This window comes from Molothrus ater, chromosome 18, assembly GCF_012460135.2.
Source record: "Molothrus ater isolate BHLD 08-10-18 breed brown headed cowbird chromosome 18, BPBGC_Mater_1.1, whole genome shotgun sequence".
Taxonomy (NCBI): Eukaryota; Metazoa; Chordata; class Aves; order Passeriformes; family Icteridae; genus Molothrus; species Molothrus ater.
The window spans coordinates 10228824-10245120 of record NC_050495.2 but is presented as its reverse complement, the minus strand read 5'-3'; the positions used below and the strand labels follow the sequence as shown (position 1 = coordinate 10245120).

Here is a 16297-nt window from a genome sequence, read left to right as displayed (position 1 = left end):
CGTGGGTTTCTTGAGGCAGTTCAAACGCACAAGAGAAACACAATTCTGTACTATACATTTTTCATAAGATTTTTGCCACTTGTGACTCGCCTCCCCCTCCTGCTCCTGGGAACCCTGTGTCCTGGCACAAGCCTGGATGCGGCTCCTTTTCCTTCTTGCACTCCAGAAAGGTTTAACGACCGCTCTCAGCACATCCCGGGCCAAAAAAGCAGCTTGGCTCTTTCTTTCCAGCAGTTGATTTACTATGCATGGTTGGATCAGAACAGAGGAGCTTCCCTGCTGGAAGAGGCCCCGCTGGCGGCGCAGGATCGGTGCCAGATGCTCCGGGGGATGCTGAGAGGTGGCAGCCCACGGGGAGGGCTCCGTCCCGGGCACCAGCTGGCAGCGGCTCCTGCTGTGCAGCAGGGGATGGACAATCCCTGCAGAGGGGAAGCTCCACGGGGAAAGCCATGCCTCCGTGAATCGCCTTCTTAGGCATTCTCGGGCAGGAGGGTGAGCACAGCCTCTCCCTGCTCCCCACGGCTCGGTCCCCTCCTCCCTAGGGGCACCAGGAGCCCCATCCCTGTCCCCCTTCCTTGCAGGGCTCGCTGTCCCTTTCCCTCGCTGTCAGCGACCAGGATGGCTCTGCTGACTGCCTGCCAGCGGTAACAGCGAGAAACCTGAGGAATATGGCACATGGTCACATTGTTTCTAAAGAAAACCTGGCCTGCTGCCCCATCTCGAACGGTTCCTGCGGCATCTTGTGCCTCCCACGCTGCCGGCTCGGCTCGGGGTCCCTGCGGAGCTTCCTGCCCGTCAGCACCTGCACACTGCCGGGCCAGCCTGGCTCTCAGGGGGACAATCCTGTGCCTTTCCTGTCCTCAAATCCTCCTCCTTAGACAAATACCCTGCGCGTTCCCATGCCTGTACAGCAGCCAGTTTTCTCCTCCATCAGGAAACACGACGAGAGGAGTTTTGGTTGTTTTGGGCGCCCGCAAATGCAGATGGAAGTGCTGACGTGCTGCCCCATGGCACAGCGATCTGGCATGTCCCTGATCCATGTTTTGGGGGTCACCTGGCTCCTGGGTGACACAGAGGCCTGGGGCTGAGAGCTTATGCTAAACCACACCATAACCCCACAGCCACTCTCCTCGCAGCTGGCCCCAAACAGCACTCCCGGCTCCTCTCCTTGCCATCACCCCCAGGCAGCCTGCAGCAGGGGTGAGCTGACAGCCAGGCATGGGGGCAGCCTGGAACAGCCCTTGCAGAGCTTGGGATTAGGAAAAGTCTGGATCTGAGCTCACGTTTCCCATTAAACGCCCACAAGCAGCACAGGGCAAAACCAAGCTGGGCAAAGGTCAGGACCAAGGGGCTTGGAGGGAGCCCAGCAGCTGTGGTTGGGCATTTCTCAACACAGCACGGGGAGCCAGAGCTGAGGATGATGCTTAATGCTTTAGGAAGGATTTCACACCAAAAAAAACAAAAAAAACTCATGGATGTCCTAGAAAAGAAGTGCTTTGGCATTACCTGCAATATGGTCAGGCTGGAGAGCACCTTCACACCCAAGGGGCTGCACAGTGCCAGCCTCTGCTCCTGGGACCATCAGATGTGCCTGCTCTCCCCATTGTCCAAACCCTGTGCTATTTGGCATGGCAAACAGCAGTGAAATAGTGAATTTGCCAATAACAACTCGTTAAATTTTAATCAAATAGGGAATGGTAAGCACACAGTTACCCAAAGCTCCTGGGAGCACTGAGAGATCACTTTAAAAATAAATTAGTAATTAGGCACTTAGAAAGCAGCAAGGAGGTGGCTGGAGAAGATCCACTTGGAGCAGCAATGCTTTCTTTGCCACTCACATATAGTTTTTCCTCTTCTCCCTTAATTTTCTTCTGTTGAATTGTCACTGGAAAAGGGGAGAACACACTGGAGGTCCCAACACTCAGGTAACTCCAAGAACAAAATCTGTTCATGCAGCTGCCACCTGCCTGCAGAGCTGCCCTGGAAATGCCTGGCTGAGTCTCTCTGCTGCCCCATCCATCCACCCAGGCTGGGGACAGGGACACCCAGGTCACCAGATGCTGTTCATAAAGCCTGAGCCACCCCATGTGCCAGAACACAGGCATGGTGCTCCCTAGGGAACAGAGATTCCCAAGGGCTCAGCTTGAAATGACTCCAACATTAAAAATTGCTCAAATCTCCCAGGACAGACTCAGGAGTGCAGCCAAATGGATGTCCCCAACTTGGGTGCCAAATGGGTGTCCCCAGCCATGGCATCACCTGGGCAGGGTCTGGTGAGGAGGGGTTCCCTGGCCACCCTTCTCCTTGGGACTTGTCTCCTGAACACCCAGGCCCCTGTGATGTACAGGGCTGCACTGCCAGGGCCACTGTGGGGCCAGGAGGGCTCCATGACACCGTGAGGAGCAGATGTCCCCACACAGAGAAGCGTGGGCAGGAATTAGCTCCCGTGGAAAGGAATTAACCAACAGATTTCTGCTGCTGAGCAAAGAGCCTGCAACAATCCCAGCCCAGCAGGGGATGTGGAAAGTGGACTCTAAACTCCCACCCTCACTTACTGACAGGGGTTTTTTATGGCCAGAAAGGGCCTTTCCCTCCCTGTGTGTGCAGTGACAGCTGAGCTGGGAAGCTCCTGAACTGCAGCATCATGGGTGGGAGTGTTTGCTTGACTCCAATCCTCTTTCCCTGTAACACCCCTTGGTCCTGTGGGAAACACCTCAGTGTTACAGATATGCTATACTCACCTGCCTGCCCAGGAAGGACTGGTGAGAGGTTTTGAGTAAAGGAGAGTTTCTGGAAGGGAAGACAGGGCCTTTTCTCCTCCCACTGTGCTCCAAGGTGGAGAAGGTTGGTATAGCTGTGCCATCCCTGCCACACACAGGGCAGTGGGGTGCTCAGTGCCATGTGGGAGTCAGAGCCAGAAAGAAACTTCCTGTCTGCTCTCAGGTCCCCAACCATCCACACCACCCTGCAACTCTGGCCACTGTTTTAAATCATCCCAAAAAAGAAAAGGGGAGAGATTTGTCCGCTTGCTGCTTCCTAGGGGGAAGATTTGGAAGAGGCAGGTGAGTCCCTGTGGCAGACCCTGCCAGGACGGGCTGCAGAGAATCATTTCAGTTTCCATCCCATCCATCTTTAATTGGGTGTAATAATAATTTTATTGCTTGCTGGGATTTGTGAGGCTGAACTAATATTTGTAAAATGCTTTGCTATCCTCAGCTGAAAGGCAATCTAGAGTGGCAAAGCCCTGGTGTTATTCACATTTGGATAATCCAGAATTATTCATAAACAAAATCAAGATTATGCAAATATATTCATTAGTTCTCAGAATACCTCCAGGAAAATAGGGGAATTAGTTTTGTTAACAATTATGTATTATGTAAGTGTGTGTCTAAGCACGCACAGCCCCGGTGCTGGGGCACATTCACTTGGGACTCATCCCGGGATCCCAGAGGGCTGGAGAACAAAGGTCTGGCCTGTACAAAGCCACCACCTCAATTTTGGGATATCCCAATGCCCCACAGAAAATGAGAGCACACAGCACAGAGCTCTGTGTCCTGCCAGGGTCCCCCACTGGCACCCCCAGTGTCCCCTCTGTACCCCACGTGTGAGCACCATCACCTTACCCCCCAAACCAGCCTTCCCTACCCAAACGAGGCCTTCACAGTACATGCAGGGCCAAGAGGCTGTGGATTTGGGATCTGGGGCAGCCCCCTCACCCAGGGCCTGCCCTCTGTGCCCAGCACAAGCCCTCACACGATGCCAGCTTGTGCCCAGCCTGGTGTCTGTTTGGGATGTGCTGGGAAATGGGAGATAAAGGTGCAGTGAAAATACTGCATGGTTTAATTAATGCCACATGCCTTTCACTCTATAGGTTGTGTGGATGGTTAATTATTTTTATAAAGAAAATAATTAGTCCCAATCAAGGCAGAAGCTCTCCAGAATTACAGCTCATTAACCGCTCTCACATTTTTCTGTTCTATAAAAAGTCATGTGGTGCTGATGAAGATTATAGACCCTTGGAATCAGCATTAAATACAAATTCAGACAGTGTTACCATCCTATTACCATCAACTGCATCGACTTGGCTTCGGTAATTGCAGCTGGAGATGAAGGGCAGGGATTTCTGTTCCACACAATCTCTGGAAACAAGCACCCTGCCCATCAGTTTGCTGCAAACAATGTGACCCAAGCCCTGCCTTGGCTGAGTGCAGCCCTGAGGAGATGAGAGCCACCAAGGAGAATGGGAAAAGCTTTGCTGGGCAGGTGAAAATGAGTGCTCAGGGTTGGTTCAGCTCCTGTTTGCAGTGGGGCTGCTCCTGCACACAGCAGGAATCACCCTGAATCTGCCCTTTGGCAAAGCCACCAGTCCAGGGGATGCAAAGGGCCAGGAAATGCAGAGGGGACAGGGGACAAGGAGCAACCTTGAACAGTGGGATTATCCTCATGGGACATGGGGAAAGTAGGGCATGGGGGGATGCTCTTGCTGGGGATGGGGAGCATCTGCAAGCATCTCCCTCCGGGCAGTGCTAGTCCAGGCACTGGTCCAGTTCTATTGAACGTGGCGCAGACCTCGCTCAAAGCCTAATTGAAAGAAATCACAGCACATTAAAGGGAGTTCAGGTCAAATCAATACCAAAGTGCTGGGGAGGGTGAGCACGGGGAGCAGGGCACTGGCTGAGCCCCAGTGCCAGCTCTGCAGGCAGGGCACAGGCTGTGTCCAGGGGCTCCACTGCCTGCTTTTCCACCATGGGCAGGCAAGGTGAGCCCCCTGTTCTCTGCTCTATGCAGGACAAGCCTGGAGCAATGCAGGCTTAGGGAGCCAATGAGGCTGTGGCAGCCAGCAGTGGGGAGGGAGCCACAGGTCCCTAGGATCCTGCTTTTTAGATCCCATTAATCAGGGATGGATGTGCCCTGGGTGGCATTCACAGCCCAGAGAGCAGCCAGCCAGCACTTTGGACCACAAGCCTCCACTGCAAAATTAACCCACCCATCCCCATGGCACAGCTCCTGTGCCCAGGGCCTTTGGGCATCTGAGCCCTCTTGGGGGGACAGGGAAATTGGGGCTCTGGGTGGAAAAAAGCACTTGTGGTGAACTCCTGAGGCAATAGGGGAGTAAATACTGCCACAAGGCAGCACATAGCAGGAGCTAAACCTTCCACTGGCACGTGCTGCCAGCGTTGTGCCTTTGGCCCTGGTCCTGCAGGTACAGAGATGCTCCACACTCACAGTGAGGGCAGGGATAGAGACAGGGACCCTGGCAGCCTGGAATCACCAAAACATCCAAAACCCCTCCAAAAGTTACCCCTTCTCCTTCCCTGGCTGCTGACCCACATGTGGGAAGTGTTTGGGAGAGCACAAGGGCTGGTCTAAAGCCACACCAACAACTTCTCCAGCCACCAGACAGAACTGAATGCCTTCATTTGGGGATGTCCAGGGATCCCAGGTGAGATGCAGCCCACACACCCTGCGGCTTGCAGAGCTCAGCCCCACACAGGGACTCCCAGGGGCCAGAGGAGGTCACCAGGAGACCAAGCTTAGGAGACACAGGGCACAGCCAGGCCCACAGCCCGTGGGTCCCACTGCTCCCCAGCAGGTCAGGCTGCAAAGCTCCCACTTCAGGGGTTACACCACAGCTCCCTTTGTTCCTCCTCCACTGGTGGTGCCCACCCAGACCCCCTGCACCTCCCTCTCCATGGCATTATCCTCCTGCCCCTCTGCTCTGCTGGCCCTGCACGATCACCCTCTAACCCTGCCCAGGTGTGGCTGATGGGCAGACAAAGGCAGGGATGGGGTGGAGGTGAGGGATAACCATGGAGGCTGTCCCACACAGGGAAGGGCAGGTGACACATGACAAGTTTTGTTGCTTTGGGGTTTTATTTTCTCTAAGTTGCCAGTCTTGGAATTTTCTGGAGAATAAAAAGCCCATCCCTTCAAAGAAGTGCTGAAGCCAGTTGTCTTGCTTGTCCTCATCATAACAATCCTGACCAGGCTCTGATCAGAGCAGGGGGGTTTGAAGAGGGCAAATGCTTTATGGGAAATAAGTTCTCTGAGTCAAAGCACCAGCCTCAGGAGCAGATCTGCCCAAATCCCAAACTGCCTCCTGCACCCTCTGGGCCACAGCCATGTCCATGCCCTGGAAGAGCAGGGTTGCTCTGCTGGCTGCAGCTGATGGAGCTGTGGAGAATGACTTCTGTTATATTTACATGCTCTTACAGAGTGGTGTTACACTTGCACAGCTTTGGTGGGCAGGGGATTGTAGGGCAGCTCCAGCTGACCCACAGATTAATACAGCAGGAGCTCTTTAACTGTGAAATCTCTCTTAATGCAAAAATATTTCTCTTGCTGTGCAGAAGCTAATTCTTCATCCTGACGGTAATGTAGCTCAAATCCCAGCCTCCTGCCCCACTCTGTGCCAGTCACCCTCCAACACACATGGGCACAGAGATAAATCCAATACAACCAGCCCATTGCCAAAGTGCCATCAAGTTCCTGCTGGAATTTGATGTTAGTGGCAGTGCAAACCCATTTTCTCATTGTTTCCTGTGGGTCTCAGAGCATTTCAGCCACCCTGTGGGCTGTGAGACGGGCACCTGACCCCAGCCCTGGAACCCAGCAGCAGAAAGCCCCCACAGCCCATGCCAGCAAGTGACAGCCTCCCCTGGCCCATGGAGGAGAGAGCAGAGCAGCCCCACAGGCAGCAGGACCCTGCCCACAGTGTCTCCTCTGCCCACCCAGGGGTGAACACGGAGATGCCCCAGCTGGGGCTGGGCATCAGCTGCTTCTTCTTCCATTAATGACAATTCATAAATTAAACATGCAGAGTTAAATGGGTCATCAGTGGAGTCCCAGCCTCGCTGCCTCCAGACCAGAGACTCATTTCAGCCCGCCTCAAACACCAGCACAGTTTTTAATAGAGTTTATTTTGCCACTTGCATTATTTTTTGTAAGCCCTTCCTGCAGTCCCTGCTGCGTTGGCAGGGAAAGCGTTCCCGCCGCGTGCGAAAGAAACGGCTATTTTTAAACTGCCCGTGTTTGTCAGCGCTTTCAGCTCCAGTGCCTGCTGGAGAAGCCAGTTCTGCAGCACCCGGTGTCCCGCTGAGGGGCGTGTGGCCTTTGCCAGGAGATGGTGGCACAGCCGTGGGCACTGTGCCTGGCCACGCTGCCAGGGCTGCTGGTCCAGCCCGCGCATCCCTGGCACACACCAAAGCCTGTTTGGGATGCTGTGCTGCTGGGACCCACCACTGCCACCGGATTTCAGGCATCACAACCTCTGTGCCTCTGCGCAGACACCTATGAAATCAGCAAGCAAGGCTGCAAACACAGGCTGGCTCCCTTTCTCCCTGCCCTTTGCTGGGAATGCCAATCCAGGCATCAAACCCAGGCCTGTTTTCCAGCTGATGGCACCACCAGGGATTTGGGGCCAGAGGAGGACCCAAGGGGGTGGGAGCTGTGTGTGGGTCACAGGGAAGAACTGTGGGTCACAGCAGACCCAGTCTCAGAACAACAAAGAGCCTCTGGGGGCTCATGCTAGAGCAGGGGCTGTGGCAAAATCCCTGGCACCCTCTGCACTGAAACACTGGTGGGATTTTCTGACCTGGGTCAGTGATGAAGAGGTTTCAGTGCCCACAGGTAGAAAAAGAAAAGAAAAAAAAAAAAAAAAAAGAAAAGAAAGGGTGGTCATGCATGAAATTATTTCATTTCATTGGCATGGGGGTTGTCTTTGATAAGTCCAACTTATAGAGAAATGGAGGTATGGAAAGGTACAGTCACCAGCCATGAAGATGTGGGAAGGGGTAGGAATGGGGCTGAGCAGAGAAGGCCAGGGAAATCTCCCAAGCCCAGGGAGCCTGGTGAGAGAAGGGACCCCTGACACAGCACAGAGGCTCTTTCTGGGGTCAAGCTGCAGCAGGACAGGCTGTCCCAGGTGATGGGGGCAGGATGGTGACAGCAAGGAGACACGAGCAGCCACAGGACCTGGCGCTGGGCAGAAGCTCCTTAGCAATCCCTGTCATCAAGGTCATCACTGCTATTTATTATTTAAGGCCTCACAGCTCTAAATATTCATTAGCAGGACTTTGTGGGAGGGGTGTGAACACGTGCATGGGGCTCAAATGTCCTGCTCTCCTGCCTGTCCTGCCTCTCCAGGGATGGGATAAAAGCAGGGATGGGGACTGGCTGGAGCTGGTGCTGCTACCTGAGCCAGGTGAGGATGAACTCCAGCCCTGCAAGACCCTAAACTGTTATCCTGCACCCTGGCCTGGTTTTTCACACTCCATGAAACAGCCTCACATGAGTGCTGGGATGCTGCTGAGGCCTGGAGGGGACCCCATGGTCAGCACAGACCCCACCAGTGCTCCCCTCACAAACCCAGCACCCCCAACATCTGCAGGCAGGGAACTGCCTGGCAGCCAGGCCAATGTCTCCAGTGGGTTTGATCAAGGGTGAAATCAAATATTTCTACAAACCCATCCTCCAGCCAGCCAGTGGAATTGTCCTCCCTTTTGCTTCCTTCCACCTGATTTCATCCCTCATCTAAAGAGATCGGATACGGTGCTTCCCTGGCACAGTGTGGACACCACAGGCTCCCCCTTGGCCAGAGGTGGGGCAGCAGCAAATCCTGGATTTAGGGAGACCCTCATCCTGTGTTTCCTCAGCAGCTGCTGTGGCCCTTCACTCTCAGCAGCAGGGCCAAGTAATGCCCGTGTTCTTGCTGGTGAGTGTGGGAGCAGGAGCCATGGCTTGGCCCCCAAGCAGAGCACAGCAAAGCTCTCAAGGGGACTTTTACAGGTCAGAAATTACCTGTCCCCAAAATCACAGCGCTTCCCAGCAGAGAGGCCAGCAGGGTCACAGTGCCCAGCACCAGTCCAGAGCAGAGGCAGATGGAAAGGAGGAGGATGAGGATGATGAAGGCTCTGCGAGCAGCAGGGAGTGGGTCCTGCGGGCATTCCCAGCTCTTCCCCTCACTCAGCCGCCCCCAGCCCCCCGGCAGTTCCGAGCTGCCTAATTAGCTCTCCCTGCTCCCAGCGCCGTCCAGCTGGAGCCGGAGGGCAGGGGCAGACAAAAGCCTCGCTATTGACAGCCCCTCCGAGGAAGGGGCTTTTCTTCTCCTCCTCGCTTTTCTTTTCAAGCCCCTCTCCCCCCTCCTTGGGCCGGGGCCACGGGCTCATTAGCACCGGGGCTCGCTGGATGGAGCAGCAGATGGCAGCCAGGCGGCCCCGCGGAACAGATGCCCGGCCAGCCAGGGGGAGATTAACGGGACTGGGGGGCAGCGGCACGGCAGGGCTGCCAGCGGGGCTCCCTCCCCGGCAGCACACCCCAGAGCCCTGCCGAGGGGCTGCCGGCCCGCTGGGGAACCGCGGCCGCCAAAGGGAGCCAGAGGTTGGGATGGCCAAAAGTCGCTGCAGAGGCCACAGGAGATCCGCAGCTGCTTTGTGCATCCTCGGAGGATACCGAGACCTCCGACACTGCGGTGCCGTGGCTGCTCCTGCCGTGTCCCAGTGCAGCGGGCAGGACACGGCACCTTTGTCCCCGGCACCCAGGACACGGCGCCCTTGTCCCAGACTCCTTTCCAAGATCACCCGCGATGGCAAACTACGGCTTAATCCCACCTCAGCAGCACATCCCTCCCCCTCCGTGCACGGCGCATCCCGGGGGATTAAGGGTTAAAGCACAAATCCCCAGCGCTGCCCTGATGTGACCCACTTAGACCATCTGGCAGGGAGGGATGCAGGAGCCTCCTCTCCCTCCCCAGCGCTCACTCGGCATCACCGGCTGCCCCAGGAGCTGACACCAGCGCCTGCAGGCCCGGCCCCAGAGTGCCCAAAAGTGGATTTTGGCTGAGTTTCTGGGGACAGGGCAGAGACAGGGCAGCTCATGACAACAGTGCTGTGGCTGGCAGTGTGGCAGCAGAGAACTAAACCACCCACAGAATCGTCCCACAAGCCCCCACACTCCCACCAGCTCCAGTTCCTGGGACAGCCTGGAGCATCTCCTGCCTGGATGCCCCCAGGTCCCGGCTGGTGCTGATGGAATTCTCAGCAGTGCTGGAGAAGTCAGGCTTCCAAGTGGGACAGGGCTCCCAGCCCTGCACTGTGCCCCGGGTCACGGCCAGGGAAGAGATGCAGACAAAAGCCCAGCCCAGAAGGAGGGAAGCAGATCCTGCTCTGGGGCTGGGGCCACAGCATGGTGTTCATACTCATCCCCACACTGGTGGCACCTTAACACAGCAGATTTTAAAAGCATTTTCAGTTCACCAGAGCCAAAGCCCCATCCTCAGGGCCCAGTGGGAGAGACTGAGAGCACCCTGGTTTGGCAGAGGGGCTCAGGGCAGGGTAGGTCATCCCTGTCCTTGACCCCATCCCTCTCCACACTGGGCACAAAACCCCCTCAAATGCCACGCTGGGATTTTGCACATGCTGGAGCAATTCCCCTGCAAAGGCAAGCTCTGGGTCAGCCCCAGCCTCCCCTCATCACGCAGTCCCTCACCCTCAGCTGCACAGCAAAGCCCCACCAGGCCCTGTGTGGGCAAAGGTTAATTGGAAAAGCCCCTTTCCCCATCACCTCAGTTTTTCCTTTCACTCTGCAAACTGGTCAATAATCCATTTACTGTGGCAGAGCTCTGCTCTGGGCACAAAGCTGTCTGGGGGGCTGGATTTCATGCCCCCCCAGCCCCAGCAGAGGGAAGGTATTAATGTACTCTTTTGTTCCAGGATGAACCGTGGGTTTAGCAAAGCTTTAACCCTCCCAACCTCCAAGACAGCTTGATGGGAATTTAGATGGAAGAGGCTTTACCTGCAGAAGCAGCAGGAAGGGAGTGGTGAGGGATGGGGCAAGGGGAAAAAGCATCACTTTCTGTGCAGGTAACCCCATTGCTGCCCCACAAGAGTGCAGGATTGGGCTCTTAGCCATTCCCAGGGCACCCTGCAGGATGCTTTGGGCTATGGACACTGTGGAGGGCCCCTGGCAGGACCCCCATGGTGCAGCCCCCTGACACTCCACAAAGGGCACAAGCCCAGCCAGGAAAACTGATGGGAGGTGGGCAGTGCTGGCCTAGAAACCATGGCAGCATCTCCACTGCTGTGGGAAGCATGGGGCCGGATCCAGGGCAGGGTGTTTGCAGGGGACCAGCTGTCAAGTGTGGGAGAAAACAGGAATCCAGATGGTCATCTTAATATTTCATTTGGCTAACTGGTTTCCCCATCTCCTCTCTGGCACCACAGTCATTTGCTCTTAAATTAGTCGGGAGTATCGTCAGGGAAGAGAGGCTGGTCCAAGCAGTGGCGCAGCGAAACCTTCCCGAAAAACAAACCCAGAGTGGAGCCAGGCACAGAGACCACTACAACAGGAGCTGCTGCAAGCCCTGGGTCTGTTCTCTCCATGGAGAGAGAGCAGGAGCCTGGCTCTGGCTATTGCTGGACCACGAGCCTAGGGCCAGCTTGGGGACATCACTGTGCAGCCAAAGGACCCGCTGCAAAGCCCCTGGGGGTGTGAGATCTGGCACTCAGAGGTGTGATCCTGCCCAGACAGCAGCTCGGGCTCCTGGCAGAGCCCCGTGGGATGCGAGCCGAGCCGGCAGCACCGATGAGAAGAGCTGGGAACTGCAGCATCTCTGTCCCTGCAGCTTTGGTGGCAGCCCCTGGAGCGGCAGAGCCCCTCCGTGCCCGGGCAGGGCGAGCACAGCGAGTGCCCCGCGGAGCCCGGGCAAGCCCCGCTCCGTGCAGCTGCCACACCCCTGGAACAGCCCCGGGCCCGGCAGGACACGCCACCAGGAGACAAAAGGAGCCGGGCTGCACTGACCCGGCAGCAGAGCACAGCCCGGCGTGGGCACCTGGATCTGCCGTGCCCACCACAAACCACAGCAAAGCCGAGCTGGTGCCCACCACAAACCACAGCAAAGCGGGGCTGCTTTGCTCTGTGCCAAGAGCTCCTGCACTGTTTCTCACTGCCACCGGAGCTGTCACTACCAACAGCACAGAGCGGTGCTCACATTTGGGAACTTTTTAATGGATCTGCAAACACCTCGAGCAGCGGTGCTCAGTCCCACCACGATGTCTGTGCCATCCAAACTGCTGGTTAGATAGAGCCAGGCATCATTCCTGGCACCCAGGCTGGCTGTATTTCCCCAAAACCTGAATTTGTTGCCTTATTACACCTCCAACTGCAAGATATTTAAGCTCACTCAGGAACCTCCAGGCAGGAGTGTGTGTGTGAGCCAGCCCTCAGCCCTTCAGGTGCCGACCATACCCGATGCAGGGATGGAGAAAAACACAGAGGCTCCTCTCCGCCACAAAGGCTGAAGCCCTGCAAACACTGCCTGTGGAAACAGGAGTTGCTCTTCTCAATTGGAAGCTGAAGCCATGCTTTTCCCATTTTCCTACCCAGATTAATGGAAATCAGAGAGATTGGAAAAATTCACACTCAGCAGCTGGGCTGCAGGAGCAGAAGGGACCCCCATCCCCACTGCTGCTGTGGCTCACAGCCTCCACTGGCACGGGAAGCATCCGAAATGGCTCGTTCCAAAGGATCTCTCTCCTCCCTAGTACAGGCTGAGCCCCCAGCACCCAGCCTCTGCAGACCGAGCCCCTCTCCCCTACAGACACAGCACCTCCACGAACTTTGGCTGGTTCCCCACACCAGCTGGGCAGAAACCAGCAGAGGAAAAACAGAGCAAAGAGAGAGGAGAGCCAGCAAAAAAGTCCTTTGTTTATAAAAGCAGCACAAATAGGATATATTAACAAATACTGAGACAATCAACAAAATAAAGCTGGTCTAAATTAGAGTGTGCATGGCTGTGAGGAAGCCACACGGACCTTTGCCTGTGTGACAGCCTGGCAGAGAGGCTCAGGGGTACCTGCAGCCCCCTCGCCTCTTTTCACAGGTTTCTCTGCCTCTTTGCTCAGCCTCTGGCAAACATGGGGGCATCAACTTTCCTGGGGCAGGAGGACAGAACAGGTACTGGGTGAGCAAAGTCAAGGCTGCTTGGCTGTGGGACGTGGGGGACACCATCCCCAGAGCTGTCCCTGTCCATAGCAGTGACCAGGCTGCTTGCACTGTGTGTCCCTGGGGGTCACCAGCCTCCCCACAGTGACAAGGCAGGGTCCAGCCCCAGGGGGCTGTTTCCCTCCCCAGGCTTCACCTTCCCAAGGGTTGAAGGTGAAGGGCTGACACAGAGACAAGGCCACCAGCAGGACACACAGCCCAGGGCTCTGCACAGCGGGGATGGAGCTGGTCACACTTTCCAGCTGATGCCTCCCAGCACTGCCCCCTTTTTGTAGCCCAGCTAGAGCTTTGCAGACCCTCGCCCTGCTCCCAGGCTCCAAAGTTTCCCAAACCTGCTCAGCTCTGGAGCACAGCACCTGCCCAGGGAGGGGGCTCAGCCAGCCAGCACCCCCAGCCTCAGGCATGGGGAGCGTACCCCGGCTCCTCCAGCCACGAACTGCTGCCGGTGGCAGGGAGACACACTCAGGACTCCCCTTATGGTGGGAAGAGGACTAGAGGTGGAGAGGGATGTGGAACCTCCCAGACCCCCTCCCTTGCCCCGGTAGCCTTACCTGGGCAGCGGCTTGCGGGCGGTGATACTGGCCACGATGATGCTCTCGGGTCGCGGCGTGGCCACGGCTTTGAAGGTGCCTCTCCAGAACTTCTCGAAGAGCTGCTTCTCGCCCTGCTGCACGCCGGCCATGGCCCCGAGACTCAGGGCCAGCCCCGCCGCTGTCCGCGGTGCTGAGCGCTACATCCCCCGCTCCGCTCCGCCCGGCCCGGCCCGCAGCCCGGCCCGCTGCGGGGAGTGCGGCCCCGGCCGCCCCCGCCTCTCGTTTTGTGCCGGCGGGGCGGGCACAGGGGCCGGGCCCGCCGCCGTCCCCTCCCCGGTACCGCCCCCGCCGCAGCTGCGCCCGGAGCGGCGGAGCCCAGCCCGGGGAGGGGGCGGCGCCGGGGCACCCGCGACCCGCTGGGGTCGTGTCCGCTCCCCCGCACAGCGCTCACCCCGCCTGGGTGAAGCTGAGGGGGCTTCCGCCCCCTCGCAGCCCCCAGGACCGTGCGTGCGCCGTCCCCATCATTTCCTTCCCCAGCCGAGAGGCCGCTTCCAGCTCGCTGCGGGATCACCGCTGCACTTTGCCCTCTGTGGGGCACAGAGCCTCCAGGGCACAGCGAGTCCCCGGCCCCCGCAGAGGCTGCCAGCAGCCTCCGTGTTTGCCCAGTCCCGACCAGACACAAGTAAAGAAAGGGAGAGCCTGGAGCTGAGGGAGAAAGCAGCAGGAGGCCGTAGAGACCGCTCTGTAACTCGTCCATACCGAGACCCATATGAGACAGAGAATTCGAAATACAACCGCTTTTCCACCCCTCTCCACCTCCCTTCCCATTTAACTGGGAAGGGGCAGGGATGGAGCATGCAGCTCCTCGGCCCCAGTGCAGTGGCAGGCTGGGAATCCCACAGTGGGGTCCCAAGCAGCACAGAAAACAATTCCTCTCCTTCCAGGCAGGATTTGACCCGCCAGGACCGGACGCGTGGGGAGGGAAGAGCTGGGGCGGTGCAAGTGCAGCGCTGCGATTTCCCTCAGCCTCTGCGCTGAGTACAATAAAAACGTCTTTAGGAGAAAACGCTTCTTCTACCACATGCTTTGAAGCGCAAGTAAAAGCTGGTGACCTTGGATGAATGAGACTGTCTCTATTGTGCCTCAGAAACCCGCACGATGCGCTTATGTAAGCGGCGGGGGGATAATGGAGTCGGGAACAATAGGCGGTGGGAGCCGGAGAAGAAGGAAAATCATGGGGAAACTTAATCGCTTCTTTGCAACAAACACAACACCAGCAGAAGGCTCGTTCTGGCGGCGTTGTTTGCCAACTCCTCGTTCCCTGCCCCGTGTGCGCCGCCGGGAGCCGGGGTCAGCAGCGGCGTCCCCGCAGCGGCACCGGCGGCACACGCGGGCCGGGCTTTGTGCCGCGGGCACGGGCGGCTGGACGGGGATGCTGGGGAAGGGCAGCAGCGAGAGCGGGCACGCATCCAGCAGGGCTTATAGAAACACTGTCAGCTCTGCCAAACAATGCCTAAAAGCCCCACAGGGAAGGACAGCGCTCAGGCACGGCGCAGAGATGCTGGCTGGGAGGCTGCTCCCCCCGGGAAAGCGCCCAAGGGAAAGGCCGGCTCGGAGCTGCTGCTCCAGCCCAGAGCACGCTGCACATGCCGTGGGCAGATGTCAGAGCAGGGATCCTCCAGGGACAGCCACAGGCAGGAAAGGGCAGAAGGAGCAGGAGAAAGGGTTTGAGAGGCTAGAGCTGCCAGGCTGTGAAAGCACGGCTGGGGAGGGCACACACAGCAGCCCCAGGGCCCAGCGCTCCTCTCTGCAGCTGGGCACAGACAGGGACTCCCCACCCGAGCAAATCCAAGCCTGGCTTTCCTCTGGCCCTTCCAGTCATTCCCACAGAACACAGGCTGTTCATTAGGAACCGGTTTCCCCTTCAGAGCACATTAAAGTCAATAAATAGAGATCAGGTGTTAAGTACACACACTCCCCAGTCTTGCTCTGATTTGTTGGTGAGTGACCCAAACGTGGGGTGAGGGTCAGGCAGGAGCCCCAATGGCACTGTCAGCCCCAACCCTCCTCTGGTGCCTCATTATCCACACACCCTGCAAGGCATCACCATCCCCTGGGCTTTGCAGGATGAGCCCAACCAACCCCCAGCTGCACTCTGGGGCATTTCACCCCTTCCACCAGCGCTCCATCGAATCACCCTAACATTAAGTCCCAAATAAAAGGAATAATAAATGTTTGCACTATTAAATTAGCAGCACGGGTGGTGTGTGGGCAGGAGGAAGGCTGCCATCATTACAAGAGCCTCTCTCCTGGCACACCTTGTGGAGACATCAGCGAGCCAATTAAGCAATTGGCTTGGTTAACGGAGGCTCCCAGGAATAGACTCCCCTGCTATAGAATAACTGCGCAGTAATAAATTGTCTCATAAATAAACAGCCTGAGAAAGCATTACAAGATACCCAGGAAAAGCACTATATCACAGGCAGAAAGGATGCTGTGTGCATCTGGTGTGTCTGTTAACCCATGGAACTGGGGCTGGTGTCCCTCTGGGGGCTGTGGGACTGGTCCCATGGGGGTGGGCATGGCCACAGCATCCCTGGAGTCCCCGCAGGTGCTGCCTGCCCTGTGGGAGCTCTGCGTGCCAGCAGCACAGAGCCCTCAGTTAGTCACCCATGGGAGTGCCATAAATGCCAGCCTGGATTATTTACAGCTGCAGCAGTAACGTGGGGCTCTGCCAGGTTCAAATGTTTGCTATAAACTGTAGC

General features: G+C 57.1%; 1 protein-coding gene across 2 annotated transcripts in view; it reads right to left on the bottom strand.

Moving 5' to 3' along the window:
* Positions 1–13766, bottom strand: part of SRRM4 (serine/arginine repetitive matrix 4) — a 46209-nt gene extending 32443 nt beyond the window's left edge. For both annotated transcript variants that reach the window (XM_036393173.1, XM_036393174.1), the window contains exon 1: positions 13551–13766. In XM_036393173.1, the coding sequence (XP_036249066.1) occupies positions 13551–13681 (131 nt within the window). In that variant the 5' untranslated portion in view covers positions 13682–13766. The remainder of the gene's footprint in view (positions 1–13550) is intronic.
* Positions 13767–16297: the final 2531 nt, after the last annotated feature.